Raw genomic sequence first — 18,575 nt, forward strand, 5'->3', positions numbered from 1 at the left:
AATCTCCCTGAAGTTGGCTAGAACACCTGAAGACCGGAGGGGGGGGAGTACACCTGGACTGGTCATGTCTGAAGAAATGGCAAACAAGGAAAACCATCCTCCTGAGGCTAAGTCAAAAAGTAGAGCTGAGGTAAAATGGCCTCTCTTTTTTTGTATTTAATAAATTTTATTTTCCCAACTTAAAACTTACAAATATGTAACAAACAGCATCTTATATTTTTTGTATTTAATAAATTTTATTTTCCCAACATAAAACTTACAAATATGGAAGAAACAGCATCATATCTATCTATCTATCTGTCTGTCTATCTCTCTCTCTCTCTCTCTCTCTCTCTCTCTCTCTCTCTCTATCTATCTATCTATCTATCTATCTATCTATCTATCTATCTATCTCTATCTCTATATCTATATCTATATAGAAATATAGATATATATATAAACAATACATACTGTAAAGCTTAGCTTACTAGCCTTTTGTATACCAATACATTTTTTCAGCAATATCTTCTCCATATTATTCATTTTGGTCATTTACTTTCTATTTATTACAAAGCTTTTGTTTCTATTAAACTATAGCAAAGTAAAAGCAAGAGTGGGTTGGGCAAGTGGGCCAGTGGCACACTGGATTTTAGTCTGAAATTGGCCAGAGCTATCCCAGGTACTGAATTCCACTCCCCCACAAATAGCCCCAGCACGTTGAATGTTGAATAGCTTCTTTCATATCCTTTCGCTAAAACCTAGAGCGGCTTCACTACCCCTCACAAAACCAGAGTCTCCAGACTCCACTGGTGCAAGGCAGTGATTCCCCAAATGAGACGCACTAATCAATGTAGTCATAGGTTGTAGAGGAAGAACTGCGTAAGTCTATGAAACTGAGAATTCTTTCCTCTCTGTTTTGGCTTTTGAATCCTGTGGCTTCAGAAGAAAACAGGCAACCGAAGGTTCAATCCATTCAGTTTATTCTCCGAGGGACCAAAAAAGGTAGGTCTAAAGGGCTGAATCCTAGCTTTGGTGTAATCTAGACAGTAGCTGTGTTAGTCTGTTGTAGCAAAGGAGAAGTGGAAGTCAAGTAGCACCTGTAAGTGGAACTAGTTTTTATTTTTCATAAGCTTTTTACTCTCCAAGCACGCTTTTTCAAATGAATAGAGCAGCTTTGTTTAGTTTAGGTAAAGGTAAAGGTTTCCCTTGACAATTTTTATTCATTCGTGTCCGACTCTAGGGGGCGGTGCTCATCCCCATTTCCAAGCCATAGAGCCAGCGTTTGTCCGAAGACAATCTTCCGTGGTCACGTGGCCAGTGCGACTTAGACACGGAACGCTGTTACCTTCCCACCGAGGTGGTCCCTATTTATTTACTTGCATTTGCATGCTCTGAAACCGCTAGGTTGGCAGGAGCTGGGACAAGTGACGGGTGCTTAGTCCATCACGTGGATTCGATCTTACAGCTGAAGATCTACAGACCTTACAGCACGGAGGCTTCCTCAGTTTAACCCACACAGCCACCACGTCCCTTGTCTAGTTTAGACATGTAGTAATTAAATACTGTATTTTTCCGTTTATAAGATGTCCTCCCCATTTTCTAACCCCCAAATTAAGAAAACTTAGCTTTGAGAATTCATCCTCTTGGCTCAGAACACTCACGAGTCCCTGTTGCATCTGAGCCTACAGGCTCCACCTCCAAGAGGTGTGTTCCATTTGGTTTGTTCCGTATCCACTGTCGTCAGTTCCATAAGGCTTGTGATGGAGGAAGCTAAGCCTTATGATTGAAGGAAGCCTGTTTACAGAGGCAAGGTACAGGCAGTTTTGTTCTCTCTGTGTTGTCAGCACGTGGCGCACGAAACGGCTATAGAAACTAAGCTGGAGTCCCTTCCTTGTGCTGCCCTGAGCGATTTCACCCTTCTCTCCACCCAACCTCCTCTGCCAAAGAGTCGTTAGTCACAGCCTGTTGCCCTCTCTGATTACTTCCCCTTTGATTCCGCGTCACAGGATGATTACAGCTGTCGCCTCACAATCAGAGAGAGGGGCTTTGCTTTTAATCTCACATTTTCCTCTCTCAGCCATCAATAGGCCTGCTGGGAATAGCGCAGACCTCAGTCTTGCTGCCAGGGCAATGTGAAGAGGGGGTAGGGTTCATTAGGCTGGCAGGGTGCCTGTCACCTGATCTGTATGCACACAGCTTACAAAATGGAAGCCACTGGCATATTGTGTGGGTGGCCAGAATCTGATTGGTGTTCATGTCAAGTCTATGTAACTTACTGAAGAACAATGCAGCTAACGGACAAGGGCTTGGAGTGCATCTCAGTAGGGTGGTTGGTCATGTGCGGATTCTTTGTGAGGTCCCCAAATTGAATCTACATACTGTATTGGCCAGAATCCTATCAGTGGTTTACACTGGTGTTAAATGCATAAATCACAGCAGTGAACTGCCACTTGTTGACCTCATCATGCTCAATGTGCATGCCAAGGAGTACAAGTGGTGACTCTAACTAGGGGCAATTTGCTGTTAAGATTGACACAATTGCAATGGACCTTGGGCCAGCGTTGGCTCAGGGTTGTGATGATTTTCCAGTCAGGAGGGGATCAAGAGTTGGCTTCTCCTCTGCATACCTTTGTACAACCTGGCCCACCTCCCTAATGCCCACCAAGCCCATCTTTCCAACTCAGGCTGCCTGTGCAGAGCTCCTCGGATTGCTGAAGCTGATGTCAGAAAGCCTCTTGCCAGCAAGCTCAAGGGTGATCCATTGCTGGCCACATAGTGCTCTGTGCCATATTTTGGAAAGATTTACCCTCCATAGAGGAGAACCCCCAGCACGCTCTTGTACTTCATGCCACATTGGACAGAAGAATACAAACATGCTAACATTCCCATTTGAAAGTTAATTTTAAAAATGCTAGAGAGTTGGTCAAAAGTAGGTGTGGGAGGTGGGACCGGATGCCAGAAGTAAAGGAAATAAATTGATTTAGGAGTACATACTGAATGCAATAAATGCCGGTAGTATTGCTCTACGAAATGTGGAACAAAAATGGTAGAAGCCTCCCAGCGGGCTGGATTTGATGTGGATATAGCACAGGGGGGAAACAAAAGAATCAATAATGGCCGTACATTGTCTGACTTTGTTTTAAAAGTGTCAAAATTCACAAAGAGTAACTTGGAAACATTTTGCAAGTGTGACCGCAGCCAAGTTACAAAATGTAAAAACCCAATTAAACACAATATGAGATTCTGCTATTGAGAAATATGACGACAAGCATGGGATGAGATACATTAAAGGGAGAGCCTGTGTTTTACACAGGGGAGTTAGAGGTGGCCTGACAATTATTGATTGAACCATAAATCGCCAGTCTACCAAATCTCCTCAGGGTCTCTAAATCCACACCTTCTGTTCAGACTGTAAATCAATCCCTGCACTCAAGGCTGGGTTGCTTGGCGTGTGACTCTGTAACTTCAGATGTGAAGCCTTCTGGTGCTAGAGGCTGTAGGGTCCTGTGGTTCGAGTGTTGGGCTGGGACTTGAGAGATCGAGGTTCAAATCCCACTGAGCCATGGGAAGGGTCCAAAGCAGTGCAAAGATTTGTGTGGGAGGGGGGCCATTGCTCAATAGCAGAAGCTACTATTGGAGGACCTGTACAGGTCCTGCTGTCTTTAAAAAGCACACAATATTATAAAGGACACCTCGCACCTGGGACACATCTTTGCTTGAAGTACTGCCATCAGGAAGACAATAGAGATCTATTAAAGCAAAGACACAGTTCTTATCCAAGGGCGGCGACTTTGTTAAATTCAGTTAATATTTAATTTGATTTTATTGTAGGGCTGTATGACAAAGTAGAAATAGTTGTCTGTGTCTGCTGTATATTCAGCGAGCCTGCCAGAAGAGTCCACCCAGCCACCATGCAGCCCCTCAAGCTGTCCCAGGTGAAGAAAGTGATGGGCTGGACCGGCTCCCAGGGACCGTGTACCAGCCGCAAAGAACGCCTTGCGAATAAACTGACCCTGTGGTTCTCACCCCCCCCCCCTTAAACTTGTTTGTGTGATGCTTGCTCACGGACTGCTGCCTTGTCATGGTGAAGGGGCTTGAGTAACTCAGAGAAGCTATGGGCTATGCCGTGCAGGGGCACCCAAGACCGACAGGTCATAGTGGAGAGTTCTGACTCAGCGCGATCCACCTGGACCGGGTAGGTGGGGCTCGTCAGCCTTGGAAGGCAGCCCATCTAGGAGAAGGAAGACTCCGATTTCAAACCTCCACTGCCTTGTGGCTATATCCACTGAGGCTTCAGGAATAAACCTCAAGGCAAAATACAGAGCCAGAGTCCCGGAGGCAGTTCGTATCATTCTGGCAACTCCTGCGACATCGCTGGAACCAGTTGTATTGGCCCTTGCCTTTCCATTGGACTATTTCAGCGACCTGGAGAGGGGGATTTGCTGCTTGGGAAACAGCCTATCCTCCATATTATTTTACCCAGGCTTCGTGCTCTGGAGAGGACACTCATACAGAGCGCATTACCATGTTCTTTCAAGACTGAAGGATGCCTAAGAAGATTATGCTGTAATTTTTGTAAGGAGTTACATGGAGTCTTAGCTGAATGAGTGATGGATAGCACTCTGGTGATTTCGTTGCACATGCAATGTCAGTAAGGTGTTATTCTGTTCTGTTATTCAGTAGCTTGGTCCACAGAAGATTCCAGGCACAGAGACAGATAGCACAGAGGTAGTTTGGTTTGCCTCCAGGCATGGAGATATTGGGCATTTTGGCAGGGTTGGCCCCCAGCAGGCACTGAGACATTTGGCATTGTTATGACGTCTCCTGGATGGTAGGAGGTCTCCTGCCTTGAAAACACAGGAGTTCTCCGCCTGATGCTCTCCCTGGGTGGGTGGGTTTTATTTTAAATCTCAAGTCTGGAGCTTTAGATATTTAACGAGAAACAAAAATTCTCTCTCATCTATCCTCTTGAAGAAATGTAGTTTCAAAGACTGGGGGCCACATGTCAGGAGCCCCTGTTCAGTATTCCCACCAAAGGGCACACAAAAGGTAGTGGGGGATGGGAGGGGGGAAGCTTTGCTGCTGAGCTTGGGAAAAAGGAACTTTTGCAAATAACTTTCAGTCCCCCACTCCCCGCTTTCAATTCACTACAGGCCTTGTTGGTTGGTGGATACTGGCAGCTGCGATCCAGAAACTACTTTACCTGGGTGGTTATAGAGTGGTTGACCAGACCAGGTGGGCGGGATATAAATCAAATAAATAAATTATACTCTTCGAAAATTGCAATTCCCAGTTTAGAATTTTCTTTTCCCCCTTCAGTTTATACTATTGCTGCAATGCAGCCAACAGTTTAACCATTAAAATACCTTTTTCTTCCTTCACTGCACCTCCAAGCTGGGGAAAAGCTTCACCGGCTGAATTGTGGCTAAAATGATTTGTTTCAACTGTAGTGCTGAAGGAGAGTTTTGTGGCTATCTTGGTCATCCAGAAAGATGAACAAGTGGGTCCTAGATCAAACCAAGCCTGCACTTTCTCTGGAAACAGAAATGATGAAATCGAGGCTGTCATACTTTGGCCAGATCACAAGAAGGCAAGACTCGCCGGAGGTGCCAACCATGCCAGGAAAAGTTGCAGGCAGCAGGAAAAGAGGAAGACCAAATATGAGATGCATTCATTCCATAAAGGAAGCCATGGCCTTTGCCTTTACAGGAGCGGAGCAGGGCTATCCAGGATTCATAGGGTTTCCATAAATCACACAGTTTGATGGAACACAAGAATAACAGTAACACACTCTTTTCTTGAATTACATCATAACCTGATTTACGTACTGCTTCAGAAGGATTATCCTTGTTGCTGATAAAGATTAGCACTGCCCCCCCTCGTTCTTTAATGAACATTCATCAATGGCTAACTAACATCCTGAAGACTTAGAGCATTTAACCTCTGGGTGTTGAGGCAAGTCTGAAGCATGTTTTGGGTACATCAAAGGCACAGACAGAGGGAGGAAGGCTGACTGAATAATCCTTAACCTCTCTTGAAAGAGGTCAACCAAAAACCCCACAGCTTTCCTACAAAGATTCAGGTTTAGTCACCGTGGGTGGGAATCCCATCCGTTTTCCCTTTCCTGACAGCACAGAGATTTACTAAAACAACAAAATAAGCTGATGAAAGATGCAACTGCTCTGTTCTAAAAATCAGAATCTGTCTGTTCAGACCTAAACACACAAGAAAAGCAATTTTGGGCATAGAGGGGGAGGGGTTTGGGGACCTGAAATGCAACAATTAGCATGTATAGAAAGGGATAAGGAAGTACTGTGCATAGATTTAAATTCAGGTGATTTAAAGTGATGCGTAAAAGATAAAGGCCACTCTCTCCTCTACAAATATTTCACCCTCTCTAGCCTGAAAGCAAACATTACTAATGCTTCTTATTAAAAACCACAAAGATGGGCCCATGTTCTAATTAGTTGCCTCATTTGCCCTGAAGTCAAGACAATGCTGGTTTTTGCTCAGGCGCACTATCTTTTCATGAAATCCCTCCCCTGAACTTTGTCAGGAAGGACTCCAGATGGCAGGTGAAAGTTTCCTTAAGAGACTAGTCCGTTGACAACTGCACCGGTGGAGTACAACTTTTGAAAAGCGAACAAGCATCAAATGAAACAAAACAACCAGCCAGCTTTTAAGATGCTTGGAGCAACTACTTAGGAATTCACCTGGGAAAGTAGAAGGATAGCACTAGCCACAATGCAACCACTGTCTTTAATTTTTTTAATTGTTTCCATAAACCTTGGAAGGGATGGAGATTACCACCCTCCGTTTCATGTATAGGTGGTCGGAGGGAAAGAAAGAGAAGATTTCTTTATAAGCAGAAATTCTTCTAATCCTTGAGCACTAATTAGTCAAGACCTTTTCTGAAGGGCTTTGGGATGTGTGCGAATTTGCAGTGTACTTGGGATCAACTGAACTGCAGCTTTCGTAAGAAACGGACTGCCAGCTTTCATTATACAATCATCCAGGCTGTTTAAATCACTGTGAATTTTAAACAGCTATTGTTCCATAAAGATGGAGGGGAGGGTTCCTAATTGTTTGTGCATTACATCTGTTTTTTTGTTTTTTTGTTTGTTTTATGAGAGACTAACAGCAAAGTTCTACAAAGATCTTTTCAAAAAGAAATCTCATTGAGTTCAGTGGGGCTCCTGCCATAGGAAATGGGCACTAGATTGCAACCCCCCAGGTTCAGTCAGTGGCCAGGCCAAAGGTAATTAGTAAAGGAAATACAAAAGGTTTAAGAAGACAAGTTTGGGGGAAAACAGAACTTTACCTGGTTGCACTCAAGATCTACAAAGACAAAGGCAGCTGCTATGCAGAAAAAGAAAAAGAAGAAAGAAAAAGAAGAAAAGAAAAGCAAATTTCTCACAGCAGGCAGGCAAAAAAATCTTGACACATAAGAACTCCAGATTGTTCAAAGGCATAATGCAGCCAACATCGGTAGCCAGATTCCTTGCATGCTGTTCATGCGTCCCTTCCCCCAGAGATCCAGCCAGATGTGGTTTCAGAGGAAAGCGATGACAAACCTGGATAGGATCTTAAAAAGCAGAGGCATCACCTTGCTAACAGAAGTCCACATAGTCACAGCTATGGTTTTTCCAGTAGTGATGTATGGAAGTGAGAGCTGGACCATAAGGAAGGCTGACAGACGAAGAATTGATGCCTTTGAACTGTGGTGCTGGAGGAGGCTCTTGAGAGTCTCCTGGACTGCAAGGAGAACAAACCTATCCATTTTGAAGGAAATCAACTCTGAGTGCTCACTGGAAGAACAGATCCTGAAGCAGAGGCTCCAATACTTTGGCCCTCTCATGAGAAGAGAAGACTCCCTGGAAAAGACCCTGATGTTGGGAAAGTGTGAAGGCAAGAGGAGAAGGGAACGACAGAGGGTGAGATGGTTGGACAGTGTCTGTGAAGCGACCAACATGAATTTGACCCAACTCCGGGAGGCAGTGGAAGACAGGAGGGCCTGGCGTGCTCTGATCCATGGGGTCACGAAGAGTCGAACACGACTAAATGGCTAAAAAAAAACAACAATAACAAATAAACAGAGGAGGCAAAAAGAATGTACTCTATAAAGAAATGAAGAGAAATGGGCCTGCAGGGTTTTCTTCCTTCTCCACTCTTTCTGTTTTAATCAGAGCCCTGTGTTATGAAAGCCAGGGTGCTTTTCCTGCCCTTTCGTCTCCCTGCCTTTTTACTCGGCTCGCCCACAGGACTGGCTCCTGCCTGTTTTCCTCGAGTGCTTGGCTGGCTGGGGCTCCCTCGGATGGACAGAGAGCTCGAATCCGCTTAAGAGGAGAGAACAAATATGTTCCCTCAGAGCGAAATATCATTTTCTTCTGGGCATGGGAAGGAATTGAGGAAACATCTCAACAAAGGACTTTCCGCCCACCTGCGTGAGACTTGGAAAGTAAGGGTGAAATGTCACAGCTGGGATGAGTTGCCCATGGAGACAGATTTTTATAAGGGGACCCCAGAGTCAGTTGCTGATTCCCGCAGCCTTGCCTTGGGTGAGCAGTCTAGCTTTGCAAGGAGGCCCAGGGGCTGGAGGACAAAAGGGAGGGTGGTGGGGAGGGCTATTTCATCTTAACCCCAAGGAGGTTGTGAGAAGTAGCCTAAGCCATACCACAAATTGTAGCTCTTTATCCTTGGCACTTTTTTTCATTTTTATTAATTTGGCTCAATCCCCCAGGTCCATAAGTGTTCTGCCTTCCTTTCCACCATTTATGTCACTTCTCAATCATCTCAGTGTCAGACATGCAACAATGGGCTCAAGCTACAGGAAGCAAGATTTAGGCTGAGCATCAGGAAAGAGTTCATAACTGTTAGAGCAGTATGACAACGGAAAATTACCCCAGGAGGTGGTGAGTTCTCCAGCACTGGAGATACAGTGGTGCCTCGCATTACAATGTTAATTCGTCCCAGCGAAATCGCTATAGAACAAAAACATCGTAAAGCGATATTTAAAAGCCCATAGAAACGCATTAAAACCTGGTTAATGCATTCCTATGGGCTGGAAACTCACCGTCCAGTGAAGATCCTCCATAGGGGTGGCCATTTTCGGTGGCTGTCTTGCGAGGAATCCGTCCAAAAACACAGCGGGGAGCCACTTTATTTACCCGGCGGCCATTTTGAAACCGCCAATCACCTGTTTTAAAATCGTCATTTTGCGAGAATCGGTTCCCAAAGCAGGGAACCGATCATCGCAAAGCAAAATTCCCCCATAGAAAACATCGTTTTGCGGTTTCATCATAAAACAGAACACCCGTCTTGCGAGGCACCACTGCATTCAAGAAAAGATTGGATAACCCTCTGTCAAATCTGCTTTGGCTTGGATTCCTCCCTTGAGCAGGGGGTTGGACTCAAATGGCCTTACAGGCCCCATCCAACTCAATTGTTGTATGAACAGATCCTCACAAGAAGAGGGTAAATAGGCCACAGCTTGAAAACAATTCGTTAAAAGTAATGTTAATCTGTAGCTAGTTGTTTTGGGCAACATGCAAATATAACTCTTTTCTTTATTTGTCTCAGAGTTGCACAATCTAAAATTATGGATGTATATGAAATGTAGGTAAAATTAAAACAAATCAAAATATTAGACTTTTTTTTTAAAACCAGGAACCGGGCTACTTCAGTAGCGTTACCTCGGCCATTTGCTCCATCCCTTTGTACCTGTGGTGGGACATAAATTGCATGCACCTAGATTGAATTTCTCCACAGCCACAGAAAAATTGTCCTGTACCCAAGTAACCTCATTTTACTTGAGTATTCCTTGATCTTTCTACTTCACATTGGAGTCTGCAAGTAACTTCCAGGGGGCCCAGCGAGAGTCTTGTCCTGGTGGCAGAACACTCTTCAATACTCATCCTTTCGGCAAAGTGTGTAGTTTTTGCTCTCCCTAGGTTTAGCCTAACCTCAGGTTTACTGTTTAGAACTCGAGAGGTGTGCTGAAAACTTCTGCTCAACTTTAGCCATAGTTTTGGTGTCCATGAAGGGGATGGTTTTGGTGCCGTATTTCCTTATTCTGTTCATGAGTTGCTAGTACCGCTTGACATACTTCCTGAGGGGCAATGCCAGCCAAATAATGGACTTTTAAATATATATATATATTTTATATATATATAATTTTCCAACATAAAATTTAAAAACATTTAAGTACAACATCATGTATCTTTAAAGTGTAAACATAAAAGTATAAGCTTTCACCTGCAAGCAATCTTATTTATTGGTATAATTTTTCTGGCGAGATCCTATCCATACTATTCATTTTAATTCCATGATTAGGGGATTTTTGCTTTCCACCAATCATAAAATAAATTCCAGTTTAGGTAAAAAGTTGACTTTTCTTGTCCTTTTAATCTCTGTTAATCTGTCCATTTCTGCACTTTCTAATATTTTCTTAATAATCATGTCATCCTTTGGTGGATTTTCCTCCTTTCCAGACCTGTGCCCAAACTAACCTAGCTGCTGTCAAAACATGTAGTATTAGGTAGTAGCTTTGTGTATTTATGTTATTTGGCAATAATCCCAATAAAAATATTTCTGGTTTAAATTCTATTTCCTATTGTGACATTTGCTTAATCCACATATGAATTTTAACCCAATGCTTTCTTGCTTTATCGCATGTCCACCATGCATGGTAGTTCCTTCATGATTCTTGCATTTCCAACACTTATTTGACATGTTTGTAAACATTTTTGCAAGTCTGGCTGAAGGCAAGTGCCATCTATAGAACATTTTATATAAATTTCTTTATAGGAGGTTGCTAATGTTAACTTGTAATTTTTTTGCCGAATGATGGACTTTTTCAATGGGTGCAGGTTTCAGGCACCCAGTAATAACCCCACAAGATTCCTTAAGAGCTACATCCACTTGTTTGGCACTTGCTGATTTGTACCATATGTCATGACACTCGTGTATTCTGCTGGGGAGCAGCAAAGTGACAAAGCTCTTGTTCTTATTGCTCTCCATTCAGACAGAGAGTTAAATTTGTCTAACTTCAAAAAACCAAGTGCTTCAGGCTATGGCCTGAGATTTTTAAATGAACCAAACAATGCTTAATAGTCTACAGTCTCTCACTGTATAAGGAGTCAAATGCAATCTTAAAAATCAACAGTCTTCATATTCTGGAATATTTAATGATATCGAAGAAGAAATAGTTGTACGGAGATGAAAATCGCCCCTGAACTCACCTCTTCAACAAAAGTATTAGTAGCTGTTACCTAGAACGCAAGTAAATAAAGCCAGAACTGAGCATTAACTTCAATAATATCACACAGACAAGTTGTTGGCTTCTTTTTCATAGGATTTTTGTTTTTATAATCTCCTTTCATAGAGATAAGGACAGTGATGTTTATGCAGCAATCTTGAGGCAGGGTTTTGGAATCAATTTCATATTGAGAAATTTGACAGTTATTATGACTTTAATTTATTATCAAATAATTTATTTACTGTTATCATAAATCTATACATAGTATATACATACAATGAAATTCACACAGACACCCAGGACCAGACCCACATGCACACACATAAAAAATCCCCACCCACTAAAAATCCCCCACTATAAATACAAACATCTACACCATAGGCTAAGTAACACTGTCCAACTGTTCACTATTGGTGGTCTTTAAGTTCATTATTACGTGCAATTATAGTTCTGGGATAAAAACTATTCAGAAAATATGTGGTCCGAGTCTTAATTGTTCAGTATCTTCTGCCAGATGGCAACAGTTCAAAGAAGTTGTAAACAGGATGGGAATAAGGATGTTGTGTGACTTCCTCAGACAGCGGGATGTGAAGATGTCATCCAGGGTTGATAGCTGGAGCCCGATGATATTCTGGGCAATTTTAATGATTCTCTGTAGAGCGTTTTTGTCCACTACAGAACTACTCCCAAACCATACCAGAATGCCATAGGTTAGGACACTCTCAATGGTGCTACGATAGTAGGACAGAAATGCTGAGATAAATTTAACTTCCCAAGCATTCTCAGGAAATACAGCCTCTTCTCTGCCTTCTTCACTAGCATGTTGGCATTTATAGTCCATGAGAGGTCCTCTGAGATGTAAGTGCCCAGAAATGTAAAACTACCAATCCTCTCCACTTCCTCGCCATTTATGTACAGTGGCAAATGTGCATTTCTTGTCCTCCTAAAATCAATTATGAGTTCTTTCGGTTTTTTGATGTTAAATGTAAGATTATTTTCTTTACAGCAGAGTATCATAAGACATAAGACATAAGACATAAGAAATTTATTTGTCATTGCGCTCACAAGTGGGTGCAACGAAATGAGGTGCTCTTCCCCAAGGTAAAACTGGACAACACTACAAAAAAAAGTTAAAATATACACAACTTTCATCATCCAAATATAGATACCCCGTTTTCTCTCAGCAATTAAAATCCACCAAAAACCTATGGCCCCACATTTAAACTCAATACTGCACTTGGGTAAAAACTGTTCTTGAATCTGCTTGTCCTTGCTTTCAATACCCTGAATCTCCTTCCTGATGGTAATAGTTTAAAGAGCTGATATCCCGGATGAGAGGAGTCTTTCAGTATGTTAGATATCTTCCTCTTACATCTGTTCTTATACAATTCTTCCAAAGAGGGGAGTGAACAGCCAATGATGTTTTGGGCCGTCTTAATCACCCTTTGAATTGCCTTTTTCTCTGCCACTGTGCAGCTCGTGAACCATACACAGAGACAGTAGGATAATATGCTCTCAATCGAACTCCGATAGAAGGTGATTAACAAACTCTCAGTCAATTGTTGCTTTCTAAGAATCCTTAGAAAATACAACCGTTGTTGTGCCTTCCTGATTAACGCAGCGGTGTTTGCACTCCAAGTCAGGTCATTTGTTATGATAGTCCCAAGAAACTTACATTCAACCACCTGTTCCACACAAACTCCATCTATATACAGTGGCTGAATGTCTGCTCTTTTTTTCCTATAGTCCACTATGAATTCCTTGGTTTTTTGGATGTTAAATAAAAGATTGTTTTTTTTGCACCAGCGGGATAGCTGTAATACCTCGTCCCGATACGCAGACTCATCATCCCCAGAGATAAGTCCTACTAGTGTAGTATCGTCTGCAACCCTTGTACTTCGACGCATTGTTCTTATTTATGAGCCCACCACTGTCGTATCATCTGCAAATTTATTAATTGTGTTGGTGTTATACAGTGGGATGTGTGTACAGGGAATAGAGGAAGGGACTTAGCACACAGCCCTGGGGAGCTCCTGTACTTAGTACCAGGGTAGAAGACTGGTGAGATCCCATCCTTACTGACTGTGGCCTCTCTGTCAGAAAGTCCTTTACCCCCACACAAATCTTCTGAGGTAATCCCAGGTTGATCATTTTAAAAAACAGCCTATTAGGTAGAATGGTATTAAAAGCAGAGCTATAATCCACAAACAACAGCCTCGCATAAGTTCCCTGTTGTTTTAAGTGGCTTAATACAGTATGCAGAACAATGGACATAGCATCATCAGTACAGTGGTGCCTCGCATAACGTTTGCTTTGTTTAATGTTTTTTCGGTTAACGTTTATTTTTTCAGAGTCAGATTGTGCTTCGTATAACGTTTTTCCCTATGGGCGATTTTCACATAGCGATTTTGGGACCATGCTTCGCTTAACGTTTTTTGTTTTAGGTCCCCTGCTTCACTTAACGATGTTCATTTTTTCAATTACAAAAGTGTCTTAACATGTTGAAAAACGGTTTTAAATGCTTGGAATCGTTAGTGCACCTTCTAAAATGTGTGCATACTTATTTGGCGTTGATCTGACTTTTCGTTAATTTTTTGTGAATTTTTTTCTCCCCCATAGGAAACAATGTAGCTGTCAGATTTTGACAGCTGTCAAAAGTTGGGGGGAAAAATTCACCATAAATTAACGAAAAGTCAGATCAAAGCCAAATTAACTTTTGCATCCGTTTTAGAGGGTGCAGAAGCTAATCCAAGCATTTAAAACCATTTTTGACCCTTTTATGACACACTTAAATTTGCAAAAATTGACTTCGCAAAGCCATTGAAATGTATTGAGTCGGCTTCAATACATTCCAATGGAGGAAACATTGTATCGTTTAACGATGTTTCCTATGGGTTTTTTCGCTTAAGGACGGCAATCCGTACCTATTGGAACGGATTAACTGGTTTCCAATGCATTCCTATGGGAAATGGTGTTTCGCATAAAGTTTTTTTCGCATAAGGTTTTTTTTTGGAACCAATTAAAAACGTTATGCGAGGCACCACTGTACATCTATTTCTCCTGCATGCAAATTGCCATGGGTCCAAAGAAGGTGGAAGACTAGCCTTAATATAATCCAGCACCAATCTCTCAAAATATTTCATAATAAAGCTACTGGTTTATAATCATTGAGAGACACCACAGCTGACTGCTTAGGGACTGGCACTATAATAGATGTCTTCAAGCAAGTGGGGACAGAACACTGCAACAAGGATTGAAAATATCCATAAAAACTCCAACTAATTCTGCAGTGCAGCCCCATACAAATCGTCCCATGATTCCATCTGGTCCAGCTGCCTTTCGAACGTTAATATTCTGAAAAGCACGTCTCACATGTGAAATCTGCAGTAGCAGTGGTTGTCTGTCAATGGTAGATTCTAGTGATGTATTATAGACAGTAGGTGCTGGAATAATGGTTGTTCCTGTTTCCACCTCAAAACGGCTGAAAAATAGATTTAAGTGCTCAGCCCGACTGTCTTTGTTATTCTGCCCCGTAATTTGTCCCAGGCCATGCCATACCCGACGAGTGTCAGAGCTCTCAAGATGTTGCTCACTCCTCCGGCTGTACATAGCTTTGGTGTCCCTAATACCCTTTTTCAGTTTAGCTCTGGCCTCTCTACACTGTAACACAACACATTCTTGCATAGTTTGGCAAGAAACCACCTTGTGATGGAACTTCGTGTGAGGGATTAATTTCTAAAAATAGATGGAATCGGGTGCTGGTTCATCTGAAATTACTTTACAGTTAAAATAAACATGCTTTTAAAATAGATAACCTGGAAGTGCCAAGTTCCATGTATGCTTCCCTGGCAGCTCCTTTTTTACGGCTACCTGACCACTTCCACCATCTATTCCTTCAGTTATCACTCTATGACCACTCCTCTCCTTCCCTCTGTAATCTAATGTAAAAACTAAAGAAAGAGAACAAAAGAGAAGATAAATTCTAGTATATTGTAAATATTATGTTAACTGTTTGAAAGAATTATGTGTAATATGTTAACTCCTATGTTCATAATTTCTCTTTTTGCACTAAGTGCTTTAAAAATATAACACCACTAATTTCAGTCCACAAAGTGGAAACAGTTACTTCAGTTCCATTTTGACACTAATTATGGAGGCTGAAAGAGTATATTTTTATAAGAAATACACTGATGAGCATTCCATGAGGGTAATACAATACATTTCCTCTTTGCTGTCGCAAGCTTCTGTATCATTCAGGAGACCTGCAAGACCAAGGAAAGCATCAACAGATTTTAGGAAAACCACAGCAAACAACGTATGATGTGCCTTGAATGCAGAAGTAGAATGCTAGTCTTAAAGACATCACTTTATTCACCTTCGGGCAGCCACTCTCTCTTTGTCTTACCACCAGCACAGAGGTCATTAGCACATCTGCATTCTGGCTTTTTAAATCTAAAATGTCAGTGAGAATCGCAACTGGAAAGTCACTGTGGTGCAGTGATCAGGGACTCATAAGACCGTTGTAAAAATATCTCACCGTGAGCAGAATAAATGGAATACTGCTCTTTGTATTCATGTGAGAATGGCTTTGCTGGCTCAGACAACTCTGAAACTGCCATGGCTGTTGAATATTATATTGGCATCTACAGTACTCATGTATGTTATGGACCTCTTTTTTTTAAGTATCAGAACATTTTCCATGGAAAAATAAGCACTGAAAAAGTCCACCTCCCCACTGCTAAGGAACAAACTTAGCATCTTCCTTGCACATAAAAGGAGGCTGGGACAGACACTCATCCCTGGATTCAATTTACTTTAACTAGCAGAAAAAAGCTCCAAATTTTCTCACAGATCAAAACTGCAGACGTGGTCTGTGATATCCTGTTCTCCACGTCCCAGGATCTATAGGTGGATGGTCTCTCTTTTGTTGATACACACATCTTCACTTAAAGGATATGAATGGTTCACAGGACTCTTCTGCCATCAAGCAGATTAAGCTATTCAGATGGGAGAGGCTAGCCATGGCCCCTAATAACTGTTTTGGAGTGACCCTATGAAAGTGCCTATGCTGGCACTTAGGTTCTTATAGTACCAATGCCTTATTGACTCCCTTACCAGAGGCACAAGTTTCCTACACAGGATGTTTCAAAAAGGCAATTGCAAGAATATCACTGGAGATGGAACAGGCAAGGCAGCACATGGCATTTCCAATTATGAAGACTGCTCACCTACATTGGCTGGGTTCATGTGTTCAGCCGGAAGGGTGGTGCTCAGCTGCCATATTGTTTTAACCTTTTTCTCTTCTTGTCCACTGCTGATTTCCACTCTCCATACTTGGGGATCAGCACTGAAATAACAGTTAAATTTTTTAAAAAAATCAATTGTAAGAACCAACATTTTATACTCAACAGTTACAGAGATTCCAGGGTTCATAGCAGAAATTGTCTCTCTCCCTGTGGAAGAAGCATATTACAGAATGAACAGGGCCATAGCCACACAGAGAGAATCTGTGAACACACGACAGAGTTCTAACTCCTGTCCTCTGAAGATGCCGGCCACAGAGACTGGCGAAACGTTAGGAAGAAAAACCTTAACACGGCCAAACAGCCCGGAAAGCCCACAAGAACCATAGCCTTCCCTTCTCCATAATTTTTGCAGGCTCAGATCACTTGACAACCCACATCTTTCAACATCCTTCCTCCCATTCCTTTATCTGGATTTTTTTTCTCTCTGCCTAATAAACAACATAATGTAGCTATTATGACGTTTCATGTTTTCCCAATTCATAACATCTCTCCAGGAGAGAAGAATATCCTTCTCCTTGGTTCACAGAAGAAGGCTCAGCATTCTCTCTGTTCTAAAGCTTCATTTTCCCAAACTACCAACAGAAACAGGTACACACTCATCAGTAGGTTAGTATGGCTCCCCAGTCTCAATGATGTATTGCTCTGTTTTTTTAAAATAAAAAAAATCACAGAGACAAGGACTGGGAATCCAAGCGAGTGGGAGAGAATGAAAGATGAATGAATTAAGAGAGAAGGTGATTCAATGGCTCTTTGGCATTTAGTTGGTGTGTGATCCTTAAACATTTCCTCCTGAGCAAATGTGGCCCTCAGCTTCCAAATTTGCCCACACCTGGTTTAAGTACTAAGATTTGGCTTACTTTTGGTAGAAGTCCTTCACGAAAGTTGTCCTGATAGGTAGCTGAAATTCATGCTTTTCATTCAAGGGATTTTCCTTGTAGTAGTTTATGCAGGACCTATGGAAATATGTATTTTCTCTTAACATCTATAATCTTGAAAGAGGAACACAAGAACATCTACCACTGCAACCAATCTATAGCACACCAATTGTATTCTTTATAAAGATCAGTTGGCTAAAAACTAAACAAATACAGTGATGCCTTGCATAAAAAGCGCCCTGTTTAACGACAAATCTGCATAGTGATGCGGATTTTGCGATCGCTTTTGTGATCGCATTGTGATGTTTAAATAGGGAAAACATCGCATTGCGATGATCGGTAAGCGTTTCACTTACCGATCTTCGCATTGCGATGTTTTAAAACAGCTGATCGGCGGTTCCAAAATGTCCGCTGCATCAACAAAATGGCTGCCCGCAGCGTTTTCGTGCCATTTCCTCGCTTACCGAGGCGGCAAAAATGGCGGCCCTATGGAGGATTTCCGTTTAGCAGTAAGTTTATCCCCCATAGGAACGCATTGAAGGGGTTTCAATGCGTTCCTATGGGGTTTTTTGCCCCGTATAGTGACATTTCCAGATAGCGACGATTTATCCGGAACGGATTATCGTTGCTATGCAGGGCACCTCTGTACTAGGAAGACCTGTGCATAGCCCAACCAAGTGGGAATGTCTTATGCAAGAGCCCTGGCATGAACCAACATTGGGCAAGATAGCAGCTACATCACAGACCTGCTGTTTCTTCAGGAAAAAATAGTGATACGGCTTACATTACTTCAACTGGATTTTGAGTTGTCTAATAAAAATATAGCAATTTAAAACTATATTGATAAAAATTAAGCATTGCTCTTCTCCCATAAAAAGGAATATCAAAGTTGAAAAAAGTCAATGAGAAACAACTGTGCAGTTGTTTTTGAGAGGGTTTAATGCTGTGCAAAACTCTCTTAAATACAGTGGTGCCTCGCACAACGGGCGCCTCGTAGAGCGATGAATTCGCTCTATGAGGCCGTTTTTGCGATCGCAAATGCGATCGCAAAACGGTGCCCATATAGGCGGGAAATCGCAGAACAAAGGTCGGTAAGCTGCTCGCTTACCGACCTTCGCTTCGCGACCCGACAATCAGCTGTTCCGCGGCTTCAAAATG

General features: G+C 42.1%; 1 protein-coding gene and 1 long non-coding RNA gene across 3 annotated transcripts in view; one reads left to right on the forward strand and one right to left on the reverse strand.

Annotated features, from left to right (window-relative positions):
* The window catches only part of LOC144584561 (uncharacterized), a 19,287-nt gene continuing 712 nt past the window's right edge, over positions 1-18,575 (forward strand). The window contains exons 1-2 of the long non-coding RNA XR_013538892.1: positions 1-130; positions 922-981. This is a non-coding gene — a long non-coding RNA (uncharacterized LOC144584561). The remainder of the gene's footprint in view (positions 131-921; positions 982-18,575) is intronic.
* Positions 14,368-18,575, reverse strand: part of ZWILCH (zwilch kinetochore protein) — a 25,924-nt gene continuing 21,716 nt past the window's right edge. The window contains exons 16-18 of one of the 2 annotated variants that reach the window (XM_020805677.3): positions 17,400-17,495; positions 16,465-16,583; positions 14,368-15,498 (exon numbers count right to left, since the gene is read on the reverse strand). In XM_020805677.3, coding sequence (XP_020661336.3) covers positions 15,410-15,498; positions 16,465-16,583; positions 17,400-17,495 — 304 coding nt within the window. In that variant the 3' untranslated portion in view covers positions 14,368-15,409. The remainder of the gene's footprint in view (positions 15,499-16,464; positions 16,584-17,399; positions 17,496-18,575) is intronic. The other variant, XM_020805678.3, reaches the window with a different exon arrangement.

The sequence above is a fragment of the Pogona vitticeps genome, chromosome 12 (genome assembly GCF_051106095.1).
Source record: "Pogona vitticeps strain Pit_001003342236 chromosome 12, PviZW2.1, whole genome shotgun sequence".
In the NCBI taxonomy this organism is placed as follows: Eukaryota; Metazoa; Chordata; class Lepidosauria; order Squamata; family Agamidae; genus Pogona; species Pogona vitticeps.